The following is a 21,809-nucleotide window of genomic DNA, read 5'->3' as shown; positions in this document are numbered from 1 at the left end:
ATGTGGAGTTACACTTGCCGTCCAGAATGCTAATGCTACCCTGAACAAAAGGGATGTTGCTGCAGATGCAGTGACTGTGTTGTTGGGGCCACAAAGAACCAGCAACTACTGTTGTTGCTCATGCAGGCAAGGTGATCCAGTTTGGAGGGTTCATCTGACAGATAAAAGTTCACTAGAAGAAAATGAACAGGCTCAACAAGCAGAAAGTGCTCATGCTGGTGATCGTGGTGTCCACCTTTAAGATTGTTGACAATTGATGTGGCCGACTAAATATAGAGGCTAGTTCATTTAACAAGGAGTAGAGGCAAATTGTTTTCATGTCTGGGTAACTGTTTCCTTCCTGTTTTGCAGATCACAGCCAATGACCCTTTCTAGCCGAAGGTGAGTAAACTCGCAGCAGAGAGGAAGTAGAAGTTCTCAAGGTATACATTAATATTTTTCTGGAAAATCTAACTTGCATGACTTGGTTCGCTATTTGCTCTATTGTCAACTATGCTGTGTTAGTCAAAGATTATCGCAGCAGAGAGGAAGTAATCTTTTAGTCGATTTCATTTATGTGGTCTAGTAATCTGTTTTCCTATTTTAGCTCTGAGTGGCAATTGTGTTGTTCAGAAGCGCGTATGCTTGTGCAGGACACAATTCATAAGTATGGTAAAAATTACGAAGGTAAAATCTTGTGGATTAAAATTTTAGAATATGGTTGCGGTGTATTCATGAGATTCATTAGCCTGTGGTTCTTAAAGACAACTGGAAAAAATCTTATCATAAAGGAGGTTTTGATGGCTGTCAAATTGTGCATAGTAAATGTTGCAATTCTCCTATTGTCAAGAAATCTATTCAAGTTGTATTGAATTTAGCAACCATTTTGGGGCCTGAGATCCTTAATGTCCAAACTGCATTCTTGAGGATAAGAGATATATAGAGCATTCAAAGAAAATCATTGGATGCCACGTCATTGGATACCACATCATAAAATGGCTTAAATACACTTAATTGATGAAAAGATACCACAATTTTATCAATAGCAATCGAGGTAGTATCGGTTATGAAGGTAAAACTGATAATGTCTAGTAGGTTTATTCACAAGTCAAATAATATGCTATACCAAATAACATGAATAACAAAATACAGGAAACTTGGAATATGGTAAACCAAAGAACAGGAATAAAAATCTCTAGAAAGAAAAGTATATTTACAATATTGGCCGGAATAATTAACAACTGGTAGGGATAACAAAATTTTTCTGATGGAGAACCCATCAGAATTGTTGTCCAAAATAATTTACACAAATATTTGCACAGCTAAACAGTGCATATACAAATCTTAGTTTCAACTCTTGCGAAGATATTCACTTGTGTTTAGCAGGAAAAAAACAGAGAATGCATAGCCATAAGATTTCAAGTTCCCTTTCGTCAGGAACCAACCGATGGTCCAGCACAACAAGAGGCACAGGCTTACTAGTGCCCTGCTTCAAGTTTCGTAACAGATCAGGCCAGAGAGCTCTCAACATATTCCAGTGCCCTTCTCTTGACATGTTCGATTGTTTCTTCGTCACCATGGGCTTTTTCATATTCCAGATACTTCTTGAAGAGGAACTACAAACAGAGACCAGCATGAGCATGAAGATCATGAACATGGTGACAGAGAAGAGACCATATCCATCATTGATCACTAAATCAGGATGCATATTTATTCAGTTAGGCTAAGGAATATCTACCAAAAGCATTTAAGTTCCTGATATGCAGAAACAATGGGGACAAACAGTAAATAAGCTGAAATGTGTTGTTAAAAAAAATACAACTATGAAAACCCCTAAAATCATTTTTAAAAATTGATCATGCCTTGCAAAGTAGAAATGTTCCTTCCACTAGTGGTAAAATGAAGCATAAGGTACATGGAAGAGAAACGGTAGTTATAGACCAAACACCACTGAAGATTATGAACAGCACAACAAAACCAGCATATCCATATGGGAAAATCTACAGAGAAAATTAAATTCCTAACAGAAAATATTAAGAACCAACAGCAAGTAGGATGAGGAATTACACTATTATAAAAAAACCACGATACTAGGATGTAAGAAAAAAAATGTTAGTAACATACAGTGTTGAAGACTTTGCCTACGCTGGTAACAAAATTAAGAATTTAAGCTACCTTAAAGTTCATGCAACACCATCAATAAATATAGATAGGATAATGAGACAATCATCAAAAGGTAATTTGGTTATTTAAATATTTATAGTTCTATCTCTATCTGACAATTCAAGGGAACACAAAAATTTTTGAAGTGTATGTGCAATAGATTCTCTTCTGAGCTGGATTGGTAAATGATGGTAGTAATAAACCACAATTCTTAGGAACTAGATTAATGTGTTGCTATAAAATATGATACAAACAATAACAAAGAAAAAAACCCTTCAGGATATAAGGATTGATCTGAGGCACCAGAAGTGATGTAAAGCACACGCTAAAAACGAACAGTATTACCTTCATTTTCTTAGGAGGGAGACTCAAACATGTCACCCGCTCAAATAAGGCACGGATTACTTCTGTATCACCCAAACAAATCTCCTGTAACAGAGAATCTGTCAAGAAAATCTTTTAAAAAAACAAGCAGAATAATGTTGAGCTTAATAACCTGATCAAGGTAAATGCTCCAAAGGTCAGTTCTCTTGGGATATTCTCGCAAAATAGATTCAAGCAATGACCGACCTCGATCTGGTCGACCAGATTTGAATTCCATCAGAGCAGTTTGAGAAATAAATTTAATATGCTTTTTCCGTGGGAGACTTAAAAGAGCGCGGTTTACTATTAACTTAGTTTCGTCCTTATTATTCATCAGAAAATTTTGAATGCAGCGCAACCAAACCTGTCAGGTGAAATTCTCTTAGATCACTCAGATCAAAGGTTCTTTATGTGATATATATATATATATATATATATATATATATATATATATATATATATATATATATATGGGGACAAAGTCTACCACTGACCTTGCATGATTGCTTGAACTTTTTCGTCATTCTTTCAAGCAGCTCCTCTGCAAGATTTTGTTGTTTGGTTCTCTCATACACTCCTAATAGAGCTAGATGCAGCTTTTTGGGGTCACAATACTGCAATGCTCTCTGAAATACTTCCTTCACAGCCACCTGGTATATACCTCATCAATTAGTAAAATAAAACAAAAAAGGTTAAATTGACAAGATAATACAAAAAACATGAATTTACCTCTGGCGGGTTTCCGTATTCATTTTCCAAGTTCAAATATGCTACCCAAACATTGAATTTTTCCCCTTCCTCTCTAATATTTATTATATTCAGAGCCCTATCACAGACAAGACAGAAAAACATTGGAGGACAGAAAGTAGAAACTGTGTTCATTTAATATAAGTTGGCAATTGAAATCAAATCTAAAGTCATTTATAAATTTGGTTTTTTAACAAAGAAAAAAACAGATGGCCTATTCAAATTACATGGAATTGGTTACATGGATCATATACAATGAATGAGCTATATGGAACACCATAAGTAGTGATACCATCGTAGATCTCTTTCAATTTGGCTGCATGTTACTTACATTCTCATTACTACCAAATTAATATTGTTCGAAGTTAAATTCTTAACGACCTTCATATATCATATATCTTCCATTTAAAATTTGAACTAATCTCTTGTTATCATTTGAATTGTACTTTTGATTTTACTATTACTAAAGCTGGATTTCATTTATAATCTATATGGCAAACTAATTTCCAAAATTCTCATTTGACCTTTAATCTGACCCCAATTACCCTCTCCCACAGTTTCATAGTATAACTTATTAACTTAACCCCATTATAACTACATAGCTTATTGAATGTCTCTTTTATATATTGGTACCAATATGAAGCATCCAACATTCGTTAACCATTTATACAAATTCTAACATGATCTCCAAAAACTCTTCCAAATTAAAATAAGCATACAATCAGTCCTACTCTATTACCTATTTAAATTTTTCTCGTTTTTACAGGCTTGTGTGTGAAATTTTAAACTTCCTATTTTTCTATCTATAAAGCTACATTTCATACAGGCTTGTGTGTTAAAACAAGCCAATAGGATAAACTTGAATTTGTAGAAAAATGTTTTCAAACATTTCATAAATTCTTTATCATCAACAACGTATATCTACCGTACCAACACTAAATCAACAAATTGGAAGATTAAGATCTATTTAAAACAGACTGTCTTACCTCAACAATAGCTAACCCATAAAGATTACAGACTATAAAACCAAAAAATAACATTGAAGTAACTGGATACCTCTCAGCAATATCACGTGCTTTCCTAATATCTGCTAGTCTAAGCATAAAAGCCATGTAGTTTATCCAGACAAAACTACTATTTGGTGAGCTCCTAACCAATTTCTCAAATTCATCTTCTGTCATTGGAATGTCATTCTGCAGACGTCTTTCCTCAGAAGCACTGATTTCAAGCTCCCTGCAAAACAATTAGAATTTAAAACCAGAAAATAAAACTCAGTATTTCTAGTTTATATACATAAAATAGATGCCCCACACACTTTTCCTCCTCGGCCTTCTTTTTTGCCCGTCTGTCTTTTTTGTCAAGCTGACCATTGTCATTGGCATCATTCTTGTTGACAATCTCAGGATTATCTACATCAGAATCCTCTGATTCTTCCAGAGAAACCTGAAGAGGAAGAACAGAAGTATTTTTTCCTGGCTGTGCAAAAATCTCAGGGCCACCACCATCAGCTATGTCCTCACTGTGCTGCAATTCAAGAAATGGATTATCAATGGATGAAGCACCATTCTGGTGATCATCCTTATGGTCAGCATCTACATCAACAGTCCTGTCAATACTACCACCATCCTCCAAGTAGGATTTTTTCATCCCTAGGGATATTCTCTGCCTTTCTTCATCAATCTGATAATTCAATGTAAAGAAAAAATAAGCTAACAAGAGCATGTCTAGGGGCATTATGCAAAACAATTTAGATTAGCTTCAGTAAATGAAGATAGATCTACACCTCATAAATGAATCAAGTTTGTCAATAAGATAAAATTTGGCAACCCCATTACACCATTCTAAACAAGATTACGACAAAAGCATACCTTCAAAATCTTTGCCGCTACTGTATCACCAGTTTTATAAATCTGTTCAATGTTATCAATATGCTCATCTGATAATTTTGATATATGACACAAACCAACCTATACATTTAAAATATAAGAAAAAAATGTAAGTTTCTGCGATATTTAATGCTCAAATGATCAATAGTAAGAAAACCAAGGTAGATTGTTTACTTTATTGCTCTCATCAATTGCAATAAAAAGTCCAAAAGACTTGACCCGCCTGATCTTGCCAGTAATAATATCACCAACATGAAGACTTTTTATTGTTTCAATCTCCCCAGTTTTCAATGTAGCTTCAATTCTTTTCAAAGACGGTTCCACCGACAATACTCTGAATAGGTTTAGAATTAACAGAGATCAGAATTAAACAATTTTTTGGACTACTATTTTTATTCAGAAACTTACTTAGCATGTAGAAGCTTTCCGACAGGAAATTCTTTTTCAGGATTGTCAATGAAATCATCTGACAAATTACACAAAAGTATCCTTGCGTCCATCACTTTAGAAAGTGAAATGAAACAACCATTTTTTGTGATGCTCTTAACATAACCCTGCAAGTTAAGAGTAATTAAGTCAAGAATCTATAACTATTGTGGAAGTAGAAGAAATCCATAACCCCCCCCCCCCCCCCAAAAAAAAAAAACAATCTTAAAAATACATATAAATTGATATAACATACTGTAGATCATTAATTATAGAACATTAATGCATGTAGAATTATTTTGAATCAGATTTTTTGAAATAAAATGCATTAATCATTAAAGTATGTCCGGTATACTTGCATGTTTTCAGATTTTCAACCCGTGTAATTGCATCATTGTTTACAACTACACTTGATTTAAAATTGTTTTCACTACCAAGAGAAGTTTGACTATTTCATAATCAACGTTTTGGAATATGATTCTTCACTAATGGATGGCTTTCAAACATTTTAAAAATTGGAAATTGATATCATTGATCATATGTTGACCATACAGAAATAATAAGATTAGGGCAAAATTAGATTTATTATCTTTCTATGAATATTCAATTGAAATATTTCAGTTTGACAAATTAAAACTGAAATGAAACCAGAACTGTTTCAATTCCATGTGAAATCAAACCAAAATTTTTTTGGTTGGTTGAGTTTGAAATCAAATTTGAAAATTAAAGGTATCAATCAAAAACAATTTAGAAACTACTTTAAGCTTGTTGTTGAAGTAACAACAGTTTGATAATGAACACAATAAGCCAATAACACTAAGAGACACACCAACTTAGCTACATATACCTACACATCCATCCATCTAAACATACATATAATGCCCCCACGGGCTGGTTCAGTTGGTTTCTACATAGGAGCTGCCACAATAAGGTCTAGGAGTCGATTCCCAACGGGTGCAAAATGGCCCCTGGTTGCCTCACCCCCTCATGCAGTGGGTCACTGGGCCAAGGTGAAGCCCCCCATGATTTACCTCTCTTTCATATCGCTTGAGACAGTACTAGAGGGGCCCCCAGGGTGAGGCTATCACCTTTTGTCACAATACATACATACATATAAAACCTTGACAGTTAGATTCAGTATTCACTGTTTATGCAAATTTAACTTGAAACCAAACAGAAATTGAGAAATTTAAATAACTTAAACCAAAGCCAAACAGATAAAAAAAACATCTAATTTTCAACTTTGAATAAGTTTGATTTATATATTTCAGTGCCCTACATAAATATTTAAGTATTATTAATTATGTTATGCTAATGCTTGAAATTTTGCCAAAGAGTCAGCATTATTTGTACTTCTAATGCTTGTAACCAAACATTTTTTCAATTTAGTGCGTAAAAAATAAGATAAGATTCCAAAGCTTAATACCAAACTTTGAAGACCCAATTATAATTTATAAAGTATTCAAAATCTATATAAAAACACTTCTATAGTATTATATTAAATAATTAATATTTTATGAAGAATAATATTTCTATGAGATTTTAAATATGAAATATTAATACAAATTTAAAACTAGAGTCTTAATAAAAATATAAATAAAGATAAATTTAAATTATAACAATTTTATTTTAACTTAGCAACTTCAAAATGCTAGGTTTATTAGATTTCCAAAAGATAGTTTTATTTTAGTCAGATAATTTTGTTTGCAAAAGATAGGAAAATCAGATCATTTTAAATGATAGCTTTCAACTGTTGGACTTTTTTGAAATCAATATTATGAAAGCATGGGTAAAGAACTAGTATATAGGATAAAATAAACATCTATTCAGATTGAAGTCAATTGATTAAATACATCAGAAATAGTTCTATAAGCATTTTCAAATGGGGTGTAATACAAGAACACGATCGCCTTATAAAAATAAGTCAAGCATTCAGGTTAAATATAGGTACCTGAATCTTCATGTCGGGATGAATATCCTCGATCTTTTCATATCTCTTACTGCAAGAACCCCTAAAATTCATCATATAAAGTGTTGTCAAGCAAATTAGACAGTCAGGTACTAGTATGCACTTTTAAATATCAAATGTGTGTCTGTCATAGTGGCAAACAAACTTATATTTCTTAACACTCTATAAGAATTTTACAAGTTCCCAAGCACCTTAAGTACCTCCAGGCTTTTGCCTGATAGATTAAATTTAGCTTGGTATGAGATGCCTGCATGGACACACATACATTCACTAAATGTGCAAATACCCTACATTGATGTATTTAATTGTACACATATTTGCATAAAATTTAATCACTTAGCCACTAGCATTTATGAGAAACATATCAGATTTTTGTAAAATAAAAGTTTATCTGAGTTTTGTACAGACCTATAGGGAATTAGACTTACAAGTTTTGATCATGCTGGTTCGTGGTAATTGAAGCACGAAGAGATAAATCGACATGTAGAGGTCCCTCTGATGAACGACCCATCTCAAGAATCTTGCACTTAACAAACTGGCCTTCTTGATAGCCACATAACGGAAGAGGAAGCCAGTCATCCGCAAGTTCAGTATAGTGAACCCTTCCAAATAGATGAGGACCTATCTGTACAAGAACTCCACCAACACCAGGAAGAATCTTTTTGATTCTACCAACCACTATATCACCTTGACGAAATTGTTGGACAGCACGTCGAGGTTTTTGACTATCAGTCTCATGAGCTTTAACTATATCAAAATCAAAAGATGGATATGCTGCCAATTGCAACAATTTTTTTTCTTCATTTATATCCAAGATGTGACCCCTGATGGCTTGGCCCACACTATAACGATGCTGAAAATTTTCAAGCTCGATGGGTTCGGAAGAACTATCAAGGATATACATATTGGCCATAACAGATCGAGACACAGTTAACCAAACCCACTCAGGGTCCACCTTGACAACATATCCAGTAATGCTTCTTCCAGCTGAGAAGTTAAACTGCTCATCGACATGAGTGGTGAAATTCTCCGTGCTTGCTAAAAGATAGATCCAGATAAATAGATCAATACTTTATTCAAAAAAATTTAAATACAATATAAATTAAACAAAAATAGAAAAGATCAAGAAAGAAAAGTACTCATCGATAGAGTAGTCCCTTATCACAAAAACTTAATCTCTTAGAACAATATCAGACATTTATGGTTCGGAAGAGTCCAATTTACATTTAGTTTAACAAGCATATACAAGTGATTTTTGATGTCTTCATTAAAGATTGATAGAATATTAAAAGCTGGATTTGGATGATTATTCATGCCATATATACATTTCAAAAGATTGATAGAACATATTTCGCCCTCAAATCAGACCATAAAGTCTAGAAGTTTCACAATTTTATGGTCCATTAAAATGTCTAACACTTGTGGAATGAAATTATTTCCTCCGCAGAAAAAATGAACAGAAAAGAAAATATTTATGCCTCAAGTAAGACCATAAAATCATTTCAAGCATTTTTCCAATTTTCCAACTAAAAGTTTCACCTGTCATACAATCTCTGAACTCCTTTTTTATGCTATGCATATTAGCTTTAACATCCAGAAATGCAGATGAACCAAAGAAAATTTAAGAAATAAGGGCCTGGTAAGAGATCCATGGTAGAAAATATCTACAAGGACGACAGACTGTACCAACAAATAAGAATAAAGATACAAGATGAAATGTACCTATACAAGCCATGACTGAGGGTTTAATTGACAATTCCCAGTTATGCCCTTTTGTGCCTTTTCCTGAATGCCCAGGTATTGCAACAACTCTGGCATTGAGTAACTGTCCAACTCTAAATTTGGCAAAAGGATGTTCCATACACTCTCCATTATCAAATACCTGTCATGCAAGAATTTAGTTTATATACAACTACCAAATGTGACAATCAAGAAACACAAATTGTACCTCGGTTATATGGATTCTCCCATGTAATGAATAACCAAATTTCAAAAGAAGTTCCAAAGGCTTTATTTCCATAACCTTGATCAAACATCCCCAGATCAATTAGATGGCATCATAAACATGATCATCCAAATTACATTGTACCATGATAGACAAAATATTGGCCTACCTCAGCTTCAACAAGTGATCCTAAAGTGTAGCGAGTATTTTTCTTCGCTCTTTTAGAGTTAGAATTCTTCAAGCCATCAGTAAAAGAATTAAGAAACAATAGAAGCCTTCCAGAGGATTCAGAGCTTGGAACCTCCCCGACAGTGGCAATAACACTGTTATATGGTGTAATATCAGTATAAAGGCAAAATGAAAATTCAGGAATAATTGCATTAAGAATGACTAGATCTAATAACAACGAAAACATGGGACGTGGAGACCATACAAATATTAAAAGAACTTATTAAATGCCTCCAATAAACTATCCATCTGTGACTCTCAGTGGTAGAAATTGATCATGATAAAATAAGTAATGCAAAACAATTGTCAATAGGAAGGGATTACAATGTATCTGTCCTCAATAAATGAAACATGACAGATTCTACCTACCATTCTCACCCATGTTTACACTTTTTACAGACTTAGTTTTACCTTTGTCCATATTCAAAGGGCTTGTGAGGAAGCTTTTGAATGTTGTAATCAGTTATTGACGCAAACCCAATAGCATTGTTGTATTCTGGAACAGAAAGAACCTGGATTCGGAAGGTCAACAGCATAAAAAATATAATAGGCTTGTATATTGAGTATAAGCTGCATTTATAACCAAACTTTGGTCAACTGCTTACCAAATAGTTTTCTTTTACCATTTCAACAACTGCATTCACTATTTGGTGTAGCTCTAAGTCTGAAGATGCACTCCTGTGTCGCTTCTAGAACAAAATGAACAATTAAGTGGAAACAAAATACATTGACTATGGGAAAAAAAGTATAAACACTACCACGAGTTAAAACCTTAATTTATGACTTCTTTAAAGGAGAACTTAGACAAGAAGTTACCTTTTTCTTTTCACCAGAAGCACTGTGGACTAGTTCTGGTTTAAGGGATAAATCCACAATTCCATCAACTTTAGCTATGTCCAGAACCAAGGCATTAACAACAGAACCAACTTCCAAATTGGCACCCCCAGCTGAAAATTAAAAAAAAAAAAAGAGTATTCAAGTAATGAACTAACAGAGCAGAGACAGTATATGAACTTACATTGCTTATGTGCCAAAAATCCAACAATGTCACGATGATTTTTGAAGCCAATTACAGCACCCAATTCTTTTATCTCTTGAATCTCACCCTCAACCAAGCTGCCAATTATAAAATCCTTCACCCAGTTCACACCAAGATCTTTGGCATTTGATATCTGCATCCCAGCTATCTGCGATATAAAATGGACATGCAAATAAATTTTTGATGCAAAACAAAAAAAAAAAAGACAAACACTTTGGACCAAGACCAAGAAGTAGATAAGGTGAATACGATGGTAAGAAGTGAAATTTTTATCCCAAAAGGTGAGTTCAGCAATCAAAAAGCAATAACCAAGCATCAAATAACCAGTTCTATGATGATGGTGCAATCCACTCACTCATACTCACCAGTTGTGGAAGGCCATGTCATGCTGCTGGTATTTTCACATGATAGACATACAACATAGTTAAATCCAGCAATAAGATGGACTATGCCATGTTATGGAAAAATGGATTCATATACCTTCCAGCACAATAACTTGTAGTAGAGCTAATCGTAGGATAGCAAGACTCTACAAGCTAGTCAATTAATTTGAGAAATTGAAACAATCACATATCAACTATAATTATATTAAGCAGATGTAACGGTCTAATAGGTTTACATAGTAGTTACGAAATGCCACAACATGTCACCTACACGGTTAAAGCAAACAGGATAATTAGCAGTCAAGATTTTGTACTACACCTTGATAGAATTGTAACATGTACATAAATTAAGTTTTTCAATTATCTACACAATCAAATATTCTTTGTGTACTAAAAGAAATAAAACAAAAATATGATTCTCTTTTGATTTGTATTTGCAAATGTGCACAATGAACTTAATACCCTCACACAATCAACATGCAAGATCAGTACCTAAAATCAAAGCCTTAGGAAATGGAAAATATGAAAGTCTCTTAAGAAAACAATCTGGTCCAGGAGTATAGCTTTAAACAAAATCAATGACCAACTTTATATATTAACAGAAAGGTCAGCAAAAACAAAAAAAAAAAACTGAATTTGTATTGTTTTAGCATTCATACAACAAGATCGCCAAAAAAACCACTTGAGTAAAAAAATTGAAAAAAAAAATATTTTTTTCCTATAATGTAAAAGGAAGCAATTATCTACCTTATCTTCCTCAAGAAAATAACCTTGAATGTATGAAATGCCAGGCGATGCACACAGAGACTGCTTCAAGGCAAGCTTTATTCGTCTAGCTTCACTATTCACCTGTAGATGCAATCTTTCTTAATTATGTAACACTACTTTTTTGAACCAAAGAACACCATTAAGCTACACTCTCACCTTAAGAATGTGGCAATTCATAGCTTGCCCAACAAAGAAAGCATCTGACAAGTTGTCAACCATTCTGTCGGTTGCCTTTCAAAACAACAAGAAGAATTAAGTAAAAGAACATTGCAAGGATACAATGCAAACATATTTTACCATATTTTTTGGAGCGAATCCAGTCAAACGTCCAAGGAATCGGACAAAACAGCCACTTTCAATTATGTTGCAGATATAGCCCTGTTTAAGTCAAGTATATTTTTCACAAATTTAATTAGATCTTGCACCAAAGGTAGACAAACCAATAGTTGAGGAAAGAAAAGAACGGTAGGAGAGTGGTTTGAAGATATGGGGTTTCATATTAGTATGCAACTTACAAATACTGAAGTTAGAGGATGGATCTGAGAAAGATCTGAAGGGATCTCATTCTCAGAACTAACAAGAGAGTGTTTAGCTGAAAGGATCAAATTTGCACCTTCAAAATCTGAGAAGAATTTGGAAGAAAAAAAGGTAGGGTATCATATGCATGATACATGAACATCAGTTTTATCAAAAAAAGAAGTCAAGTTTAAAGCAGTGCAGTCAATTAACTCCATAAAAAACCTTGAACATATCAAGTAACATATAATACCAATTTAAAAATAATATTTTCAACACATTTAAATAAAAGTTGACATCCAACTCAGCACTACACTACCATATCATACAATCATATTGTCACGTATATATGATTCTTTGGTACCCAATATTTTGAGCATGTGCTTACCTATGTAGTGTCTTAGTTAGTATTTTAACTATATAATTGCAAATGCTGAAGTAAATGAATACTAAGTCGCAAGGATTTAAAATTGACTATATAATCGTATGCAGTCAGCCCACCACGTATGCATGCAATATGCAGGGACAATGATGGTCATTATTGAAATATCAAAAATGTATTTATATTGATATCAAAAAGTATTTAACAGTTGCAAAAACAAGTGTCCAACACATACTATGTTACAAGATAGTAAATTAAGTGGCTTAAGGTTTTTTGTCAATTTGATTAAAAGTTAAAATTGCTTCAAATTAACTCAATGAGATTGTTTAACTGTCCACGCAGACCGTATGGGTCATAGATATACAGCCAGATGTGGTCGCTTTGATGTGCCCTTCAAAATCTGCCTAGGCAGTTCCGCACATAGCCCGAGCAAGGGTTATGTGCTAGTTGTGCCCCTCAATTAGTAATTAGGTGTATACATAACAATACAGCATTTATTAATATTTCTCCATTGTGCTAATTGTAGACAGATAATCAATTATGTTTTCAATAGTATTTTGTAAATCAAAGTGGTTTGGGCAACCAACGACCAAACCAATTTATTTACTTTCTCCTGATAGAATTGCATTGGTCACTGTTCAACTAGAAAATCATGACCTAGAGATGATATTCTTAGAACTACTCAGGAGAACAAGTTGACAAAGCTGCCAGCCACATGGTCAAGCAATGACTGAATTATATTTCTACCGGTACTAAATATTTAAAAATTAAGATAAATTGCAAAATGGACTATCATAAAAAATCAAAAGATAAAACTTACCACCTCATTAGTGACTATCACAACCACTGCGCCAACACGATGATGATATAAATTTTGGCTAAATATAATATTTTAAAGAACTTAACTCCTTTCTAGGTATCACATTAAAGTGGTCTGGATATCCTTCTGAACCAATTTTCAAAACGCTAGCATTGGTTCTATAATCTGGCATTTTAATTGTCTGTTTATTTTTCCATAATATATCATGGATCGGGTAAAATATTTTGAGTAGTTATAATATTTTAAAGAACTTGGCTCCTTTCCAGATATTACATTAAAATGGTCTGGATTTTGCCAATTGAACTGATCAGTCAAATCCAGTTTTAAAACGCTTCTTAGAGGCTGATTGGTTCATCCTTCCGAACCTATTTTCAAAACACTAGCATTGGTTCTATAATCAGGCATTTGATTGTCTGTTTATTTTTTTCCATAATAAATCATGGATCCAATAAAATAAATTTCTAGCTCATGCTAGTTGTGTTACTGATTGCTTAAAGAAATAATAAGAGAAAATAATTAATAATTTAATGCAAAAGAAAACCGGCAACTAATTTAATATTTTAAAGCCGCGGGATAAGAATATTATATTATCTGATATTCTGACAGTAGCAAGTAAACTGAAACAGTGAACCTAAACAAACAGTGAAAACATTAAAGTGCAATGTTAGAACTAATACTATTAATAAGAGAAATTATAAAAGATACACAAGAAGCATATACCTAGCACCAGAAGCTGATCAAATTCATACCCTGGCTTCAATAATGATCTGAGTAAAGTAACATGCCCTGAGGATTGCACAGAGGAATTAGAATCTTGATGATAAACCACTACCTCAGAATAAAAAGATGAACCATAAAACATAGTTAATATAGAACACACACCTTGATGGTCTGCTAAATGCTCATTAAAAATTGTCCCCTTCATGTGGCCATCCTTCAAATTAACAATAACTGCCGTGGGAGTCAAACTTGTAACAACACCAGAGACAATACAACCCAACTTGACCATGTCATTGTTAGGAGCCCTGCATATTATAAGAAATCACTTCTCAAGTGGCATGCTAAATGAATTTTTTATAGAAAGCTAAAATTTCAAGAAAACAAGGCAATTCTCACTTCTCAGAAACTAAGTTTAAGTCATGCAATAAGTATAATATAGCTTATCGTAGGCATGAAGTGCAGTCTTTACAGCTAACTATGATGTAGATATTCAATCTGAATATCAACCTAACAAAATGTCCCACAAATCGACAGATGTTTCAATATGGAATATTCAACAGCACGCAGAAGCACACACAATACATGATGAAGGTTCAGATCAATTAGTGTGAGCAACCTCAGTTTACACTTCGGACTCAAAAAGGAGTAAAAGACAATCAACCAAAGAACTAAATGTTTAGAGTTGCAAACCTTGTAGAAGATGTGATGAAACTAAGGTTAATTCTTCTTGAAGGAGCTATACTTGTTATTCTACACTTCACCACTTGCCCAACGTGAAAAACAGAATCAGCTTCATTTCCAGGCTCCAATCCAAGCTCAGATCTAGTGACACAAAGAAGAATGAAAAAACATTGGCTAATAAAAATTGAATTAAAAGGTGAAGTTTGATTTATTAAATTTCCAACATAAACACTCAATAAAACCAGCGATATAACATATGTGAAGCTGAAAAAAACTGTTAGTACTCTGGAAAATTAGTTTCTGAGACAAAAAAGAAATTTTATCAGTAGTTTAACAAGAATAAATTTTTATTGACTTAAAATTAATCAAATTGAATGGACCTATGCAAAAGACAAATCCTAACAGCAATAAGGAATGTGATAACCATTAAAAACATAGTTCAAATCACAATAAAAAAATATAACGAGAGGAATGTCCATGGAAACGTTTCATCCAAAGAATAAAAAGAAATGATAAGTTGGTTGACATGTCAATTGGTAAACTCCAAAAATGCACAATATAAATTTTACTCTGACTAAAATGATTGATATAAGTAACTAGATGTATTTGGACAACCATATTTGATAGAGTTTATGGTTTATAAAACAAATTCAAACATCAGTTGCAGGGAAATGAAAAACATGCCAAATCTAATTAGGCATTGCAAACTGCAACAACGTAAGTCCTAAATCTTAAACAACTTTTTCTCTGAGAAGATTTGGTATTTGTATGTAGTTATACATCTACAAATTAATTAACAGAAAATTCAAATCAACATAATTCATTTGCGTTACTAATATTCTTTAGGTACTACAAATGTTAGAAAAGGCAATGACTTGGATCAAAAAGCAGACATAGATGAACCAACTCCAATGGCAGACTTCATAAAATGAAATTTATAGGAATAAGTAAGCCAGATCTTTTAGATATTAACTGCAGAACACACTAACCTGGGGGCAAAACCCTGAACACCATTATAAAACCTTACAAAACATCCATGCTTTTCAATTTTGCAAATCCATCCGTGTGTAAGTAATCCTTCAGTTGCATCGGTATATGATGCTACCACATTAAGCTTGGATTTAACCTAATGATTAAGATAATTTCCAGAATTAAATATATGAAAGTGGACATTATGAAATTTGACATTAGAAATAGCAAGCATTAATATATCTATATGCCAATATCTATTTGGAACAGGAAAAATAACTTCTTAGACAGTGAATTGGACATACTAGTGATTTCTTGTGGGTGACAGTTATTTTCTTGTGCTTACAACCGAGCACACGAAAGAGTAATTCAGCTCCAACCTGCATATTAAAGATAATATATAAATGAAGGTGATAGAACTCCAAAAGATAAGAAATGCATTATGCTATACTGAAGAACTAAAATGAGAAAAAAAACACCTTAAATTTTTTTGGTGGCTTTGCAATGTCTAGCTCTGACATGTGTCGGAGGGGGCAAAGCACTTTTATGCCACTTGATAACTGCACAAGTGCATCAAAGTTTCCAACACTAATCACTTTGGCTTTCACCAACATTCCTGGCTTTACATCTGAGTGTGTGAAAATAGGCCCTTCAAAAGCACTAGCCTGCGAACAAAAGAAAAATGGATCTCAGAAGATTCTGCCATATCCAAACAATCTCTTTCCTCCAAAATGAACTCTCAAAAGTCAAAATAGATTTGAAAAAAAAAGGGTCAAGGGGTACAAAACGTTGTGGTCATTGTACTGAAAGAAAACCATCAAACAGTTCACAAGGCAATATCAAAACTTAAACTCAACATTCAACATCTCAGACACAACTCAATAATAAAAATCTATAACAATCACATATTAATAAAAATATTTTTTAATTAATATATTTTTTAAAGTAATGAAACTCGTATCGTGCCATGTTGAGATCATATAATTTTGATCATATACAGAACATTTGACACAACTCAAAATTTTAAACCTTGATAACAACTATAAAATTTTAATAAAAAAAAGTTTGCATTACGACCTGAGCATGATGCGGTATTGAAACCACATCATTCCAATAATAAATTGAAACTTTGACATAGCTCAAAATTTTAAACTTGGATAACAACTATAAAATTTTAAGAAAAGAAGGTCAAACCTCCTGACAAGCTAGGAATCTCCTAACTTGATCCTGCAACACACACTCTAACCTATGGATAGATCACCCCACCCGATTTAAAAGTTGTGGCCCTTCTTTTATCCGTATAATAAAGCCTCAATTTCTCATTTAGGGCACAACTACAACAAGGAGTTTCTTGGTGTTGTCCTCCAATTCTCTCTCAAAGAAATTGGATCCTTTCTTCTAGTGTTAGGGACTTACTCCGATAAGTAAGGTTTATCCCATGGTAAATTAGGAAAGATTTATTGTGATTCCATTGCTAGGATATGTTTTTCTATAGTTATAGACTCTAATTGCGCTTAACCTCCAAATTAGATTTATGATAATGTAGTATTGATATGTGTACTGATCAAAATTATAGAAATGTATAGGTATTGCTTTATTCCATAGTATAGGATGGAAATATAATAATTAATAGACAACAAGGCATGTGTTCTAATAATTTTGCATTAGTTGCTTAGATTTATGTGTCATCGAGTTCTATTAAAAATGCATTTCTGTTAAGGCTTAAAATTTTGTTCCAACCTAAGGTTTCAACTCCCCAAGTAGAACCAGATGGGTGTTGGTATCATGCTAGCATATGTTAGGCATACTGACAATATCGTGTCACAGGCCCTGAGGCAAAGAACCAAGTGACCTTTGGATGTGAGATTTGACACGTGGTGCCAAAGGCATTAAAGACTAAAGAGGATGAGAACAAAAACCCTCATGAATGTCGTGTGACCTCACAGAACTCTCAAGTGACCTCATCCAATCCTCGTGTCACCTCGTTAGAACCCTTGTAAAACCTCAGCAACATCACAAAATCCTCACATAACCCCCACTTGTCAATGTGTTGTGGTAATCATAGAGCTCACAATAGCTTCTCCTGAACGTCATCCATCACCGTCACCCATCAATAGCCTTCATCATGTCGTCACAAAGTTGCTCTACGCATTGATCGACGAGAACCAAAACCCTCATGAATGTTGTGTGACCTCACAGAACTCTCAAGGGACCTCATCAAATCCTCCTGTCACCTCGTTAGAACCCTTGTAAAACCTCAGCAACATCACAAAATCCTTACATAACCCCCACTTGTCAATGTGTTGTGGTAATCATAGAGCTCACAATAGCTTCTCCTGAACGTCATCCATCACCATAGCCCATCAATAGCCTTCATCTTCTCATTGCCTCAAAGTTGCTCTACGCATTGATCGACAGGCAAAATAACAAGTTTCACCAATGTTGACCAACATGGAATTGAAATTTCAATCCATTATTGCCAGTACATGTGTATCTTGAACTCCCTCTACACTAGTCCCTTCTTCTACAACTTCACTCTATTGCTTTCACTTTGGAGAATATCATAGATTAGGAAGCTATTGCCACTTTGTGCTTCCTTTAAAAGGTAGGGTGGAAGGTAGAGTGGACAAAAGAAGTTATATTCAAGGTTACATTTTTATTTATATTGAATATTTAGACAAATTAAATTGAATAAAATTGAGCCACCTTATCACCACGACCAATATAGTGAAAATTGCTCTCCTGTTTCCCAATTTGTGAATAAGAAATTAAGAGGAAAATAACCTTCTTTCCTTTTAAGTTTCCCTCCCTCACTACCACCACCACCACCTTTCTAACAAAGTAAACTGGCCATAGTTGATTTTTTGTTCATTATAGAATCTGTTGATCATCATTAAATTAATTATTATATCTTTACTTATTTTCCCACATTTAAAATTAGTAGGACCTACCTATCTCCTAATGATTACTATTTCATGCAAATCTTAAAATATATATACATATAATTTTGAATTTGTTTACCTGACACCATGGCTAAGAATTTATGATTTGTTGTGCCAAAATCTTAACAAATCTTCAATTTAGACTAAAGGGCACACCATAACCACACAAGAATCCCATTGCCTATCCCCATTCATAAGCTAAACATAGCCACTCAGTTTTATTCTAAGAAATGGTATCTCCATTGATCTCTAATTGTTGATAAATATTAAAAAAATACTAAAACTAACTACAGCACATATTTTTGTCCATCAAGCTTAAATATTCTCTTTTTTTTTTAAATAAGCCGATCTTCATTGTGCGCTATTTTATAAGATACATGTGTTATATCTTGATAGCAATTCTTCAGTTAAAAAAAAACAAATTGATGATGTTCACCATATAACAATCATAGTAATTAAGTTATCTCAAAAAAAGCATACCTTCAAGGTACCAATTGCCAGTCCTTCAAGATGTTTCATACCAAGAATGCGAACACGAACATAATCACCTTCCTTGAAATTTTTCTCCAGTTTCAATGTTTTATCAGAAATATCAAATGTCTGTTCAAACATAAGTAACAACTAGTATCACAAAATGTGTGATGTTATAGGAGTAGCACAACCATGAAGAACCACTGGGCTTACATTGACATATGCTGGTGAAGGAGAAGGAGAAGAAGGTATCTCCAAAAGCAATCCAAGCCCCTTATCAACCCTCAATATTTGTGAATTTTCATAAATTTCTCCAGTTATAGCATACTACAAAGAAGAAAGAAAAAACAAACATTTAGCAACACACATCATTTTGATCAATGCAAAAAAAAAAAATCTATCAATGCAACTATAACTTCCTCAATTGCCCTAAATAAATAACCAACACATTTAAAGATTGCTAAAACTTTTACGTAATCCAAGGAGCATAAATTTGGTCAGTATGTCTCCTTGTGTAATTGTTTTGACAAAGAATTAGAGATTATCTTTATACACATTTTGTTTGGTTCTCTCAAAAAGAGATACTGCATCCTCCAAACAAATGAAAAATAAATTAGCAACATCAGAAATGATTTCAGAATACATACAGCTGGTGGAGCTATGTTATCCACAAGACACTTATTCAAGGTCAATCCAACTGCCCTAGTTGATGGATCAACAAACAATATCCGAGCAATCACCTAGAATCAAAGTACAATGAGCCAAAGGTGAGATAAAGAGCAGTAGATCAGTCCATTCAAATGATGGAACTGAAATCCACACAGAATAAAATAGGACCACAGAAGAATGATTATAGCAGAAAGAGCTCCGCAAAAAATTAACGATAAAAATTATTTACAACAATAAACATAAAAACCACAAGCTCGAAAGATATGGAAATAGACAGAGATGACAATATGAGGAATAGAAGTAATCAACGCCATTATCTAGTAAAATCTTGTCTAAATATTACAGTAATGGCCCGCAGAGAATGAGAACAAGTACAATCAAAATATGTTGGTCAACAGAATATGCCAGACTAAGTTGTAGTAAACCAAAAATGCACCCAAAAAGTAACTTGATTTACCAAACCGAGACAGTTGCTATTCATATCAACCAGGTTTAAGGTAGACATAAGGTCGACAATAACAAATCAGTGTCAGACATTAACTTTCCCTAAGTGAGCTACAGCCCACTTGGAAACATTAAACAATAATTGTCGATATCTGGCCACATAACACAACTCATTGACTTATTTGACATGACCTTGAGCCAAATTGAATAACCTCAAATTAATAGTTCACACATTAGATAGTTAGAAGTGTAAACTGTTACTTTAATATATTTAGTGATAACCTAATATGCCGCCGCATGCCCTATATGTGTGAAGTAGACCAATTGCTTGCTGCTTTTAACATCTTTTTAAAATTTTGATGATCAGATAAATACAAGAAACAAGAAATAAATGTAGTTCATTCTATAATCTAACGATTGAAAGCATCTGGAAAGCCACTAAACATTGTAGCTCGTGTCAAAAAAAATTAGAAAGAAGGTTATTCTCTAGGTAACAACTAACTCATTGACAATGAGAATGTAATACCTTTTTGTTCTGAGCATAGTTGTGTTTCCATGTTCCACTTTGGAAAGCATTCTCTAAATGGAACATATCAACCTATCAAAAAGCATTAGATTATAAGCAACCAGGTGAATGCATCTTATTCAATTTCAAAACCTTGCACCTTCAAAAATATAAGCAATGAAAAAATCGAAAGGCCATACAGTTCCAGTGAAATATGTAAGAAATGATAGCATTATTCCATTCTCCAGAACAGAAGTCACTCGAGCATTAACCATCATGCCGGGAACCAATAAGTCAATTGAGAGTCCTTTAAGATCTTTGACCTGTGATAGAATATCAAGACAATCAAAATTAGATTAAATACTAAAAACATAGACAAATGAAAGAACCGAAACATACAACACGTTTTGCGACCACATCAGGATCAGAATCAACATAGAGAACAGCTCGAGCTTTGTCAATGCTTTTAACACAACACTGTATAAATTGTCCTGCAGTAAGTTGATTATCTGCAAAACTAGATACTATAAGCACATTCGAAGAAGAAAAGTCATGAGCAGTATTTCCTGTCAGTTCATGCAATGGAATTGACAAAATCACAGTTAGGAAAACGAAAGAAAATAATCAGCGACAGAAGGTAGAAAAAACTACATATGGAACAAAAAATTCATGAACTCAGACCCCGTCCAGTAGTTACCATTTTGATTCCTTGGCAAAAATCCAGTAACAGATGAGACTCCAAAATAGAGAATGTAGCCATGATCCTCCATGCTCTTTACTTGAGCATTCAAGAC

At 33.6% G+C, this 21,809-nt stretch overlaps 1 protein-coding gene across 1 annotated transcript; it reads right to left on the bottom strand.

Annotated features, from left to right (window-relative positions):
* Positions 1-1,175: 1,175 nt before the first annotated feature.
* On the bottom strand, positions 1,176-21,809 carry LOC141830127 (rRNA biogenesis protein RRP5; the record flags this gene model as incomplete). Its single annotated transcript, XM_074717615.1, is given in 36 exon segments — positions 1,176-1,595; positions 2,488-2,571; positions 2,639-2,869; positions 3,000-3,155; positions 3,235-3,331; positions 4,309-4,485; positions 4,568-4,932; positions 5,121-5,219; positions 5,313-5,472; positions 5,547-5,692; positions 7,516-7,576; positions 7,962-8,571; positions 9,256-9,415; positions 9,482-9,556; positions 9,648-9,801; positions 10,118-10,218; positions 10,312-10,395; positions 10,523-10,653; positions 10,725-10,893; positions 11,876-11,977; positions 12,053-12,127; positions 12,194-12,274; positions 12,412-12,518; positions 14,335-14,400; positions 14,497-14,639; positions 15,025-15,156; positions 16,005-16,141; positions 16,290-16,364; positions 16,464-16,649; positions 19,407-19,526; positions 19,611-19,724; positions 20,045-20,137; positions 21,037-21,108; positions 21,216-21,338; positions 21,415-21,524; positions 21,713-21,809. Coding segments are annotated over 36 exon segments (5,001 nt in total), but the record flags the coding sequence as incomplete, so codon positions are not given.

The sequence above is a fragment of the Curcuma longa genome, chromosome 5 (genome assembly GCF_044706935.1).
Source record: "Curcuma longa cultivar G26 ecotype Majalengka, Jawa Barat chromosome 5, ITB_CL_G26_1.1, whole genome shotgun sequence".
In the NCBI taxonomy this organism is placed as follows: domain Eukaryota; kingdom Viridiplantae; phylum Streptophyta; class Magnoliopsida; order Zingiberales; family Zingiberaceae; genus Curcuma; species Curcuma longa.
The sequence above is the reverse complement of the archived record's forward strand: the minus strand, read 5'-3'. Positions and strand labels throughout refer to the sequence as shown.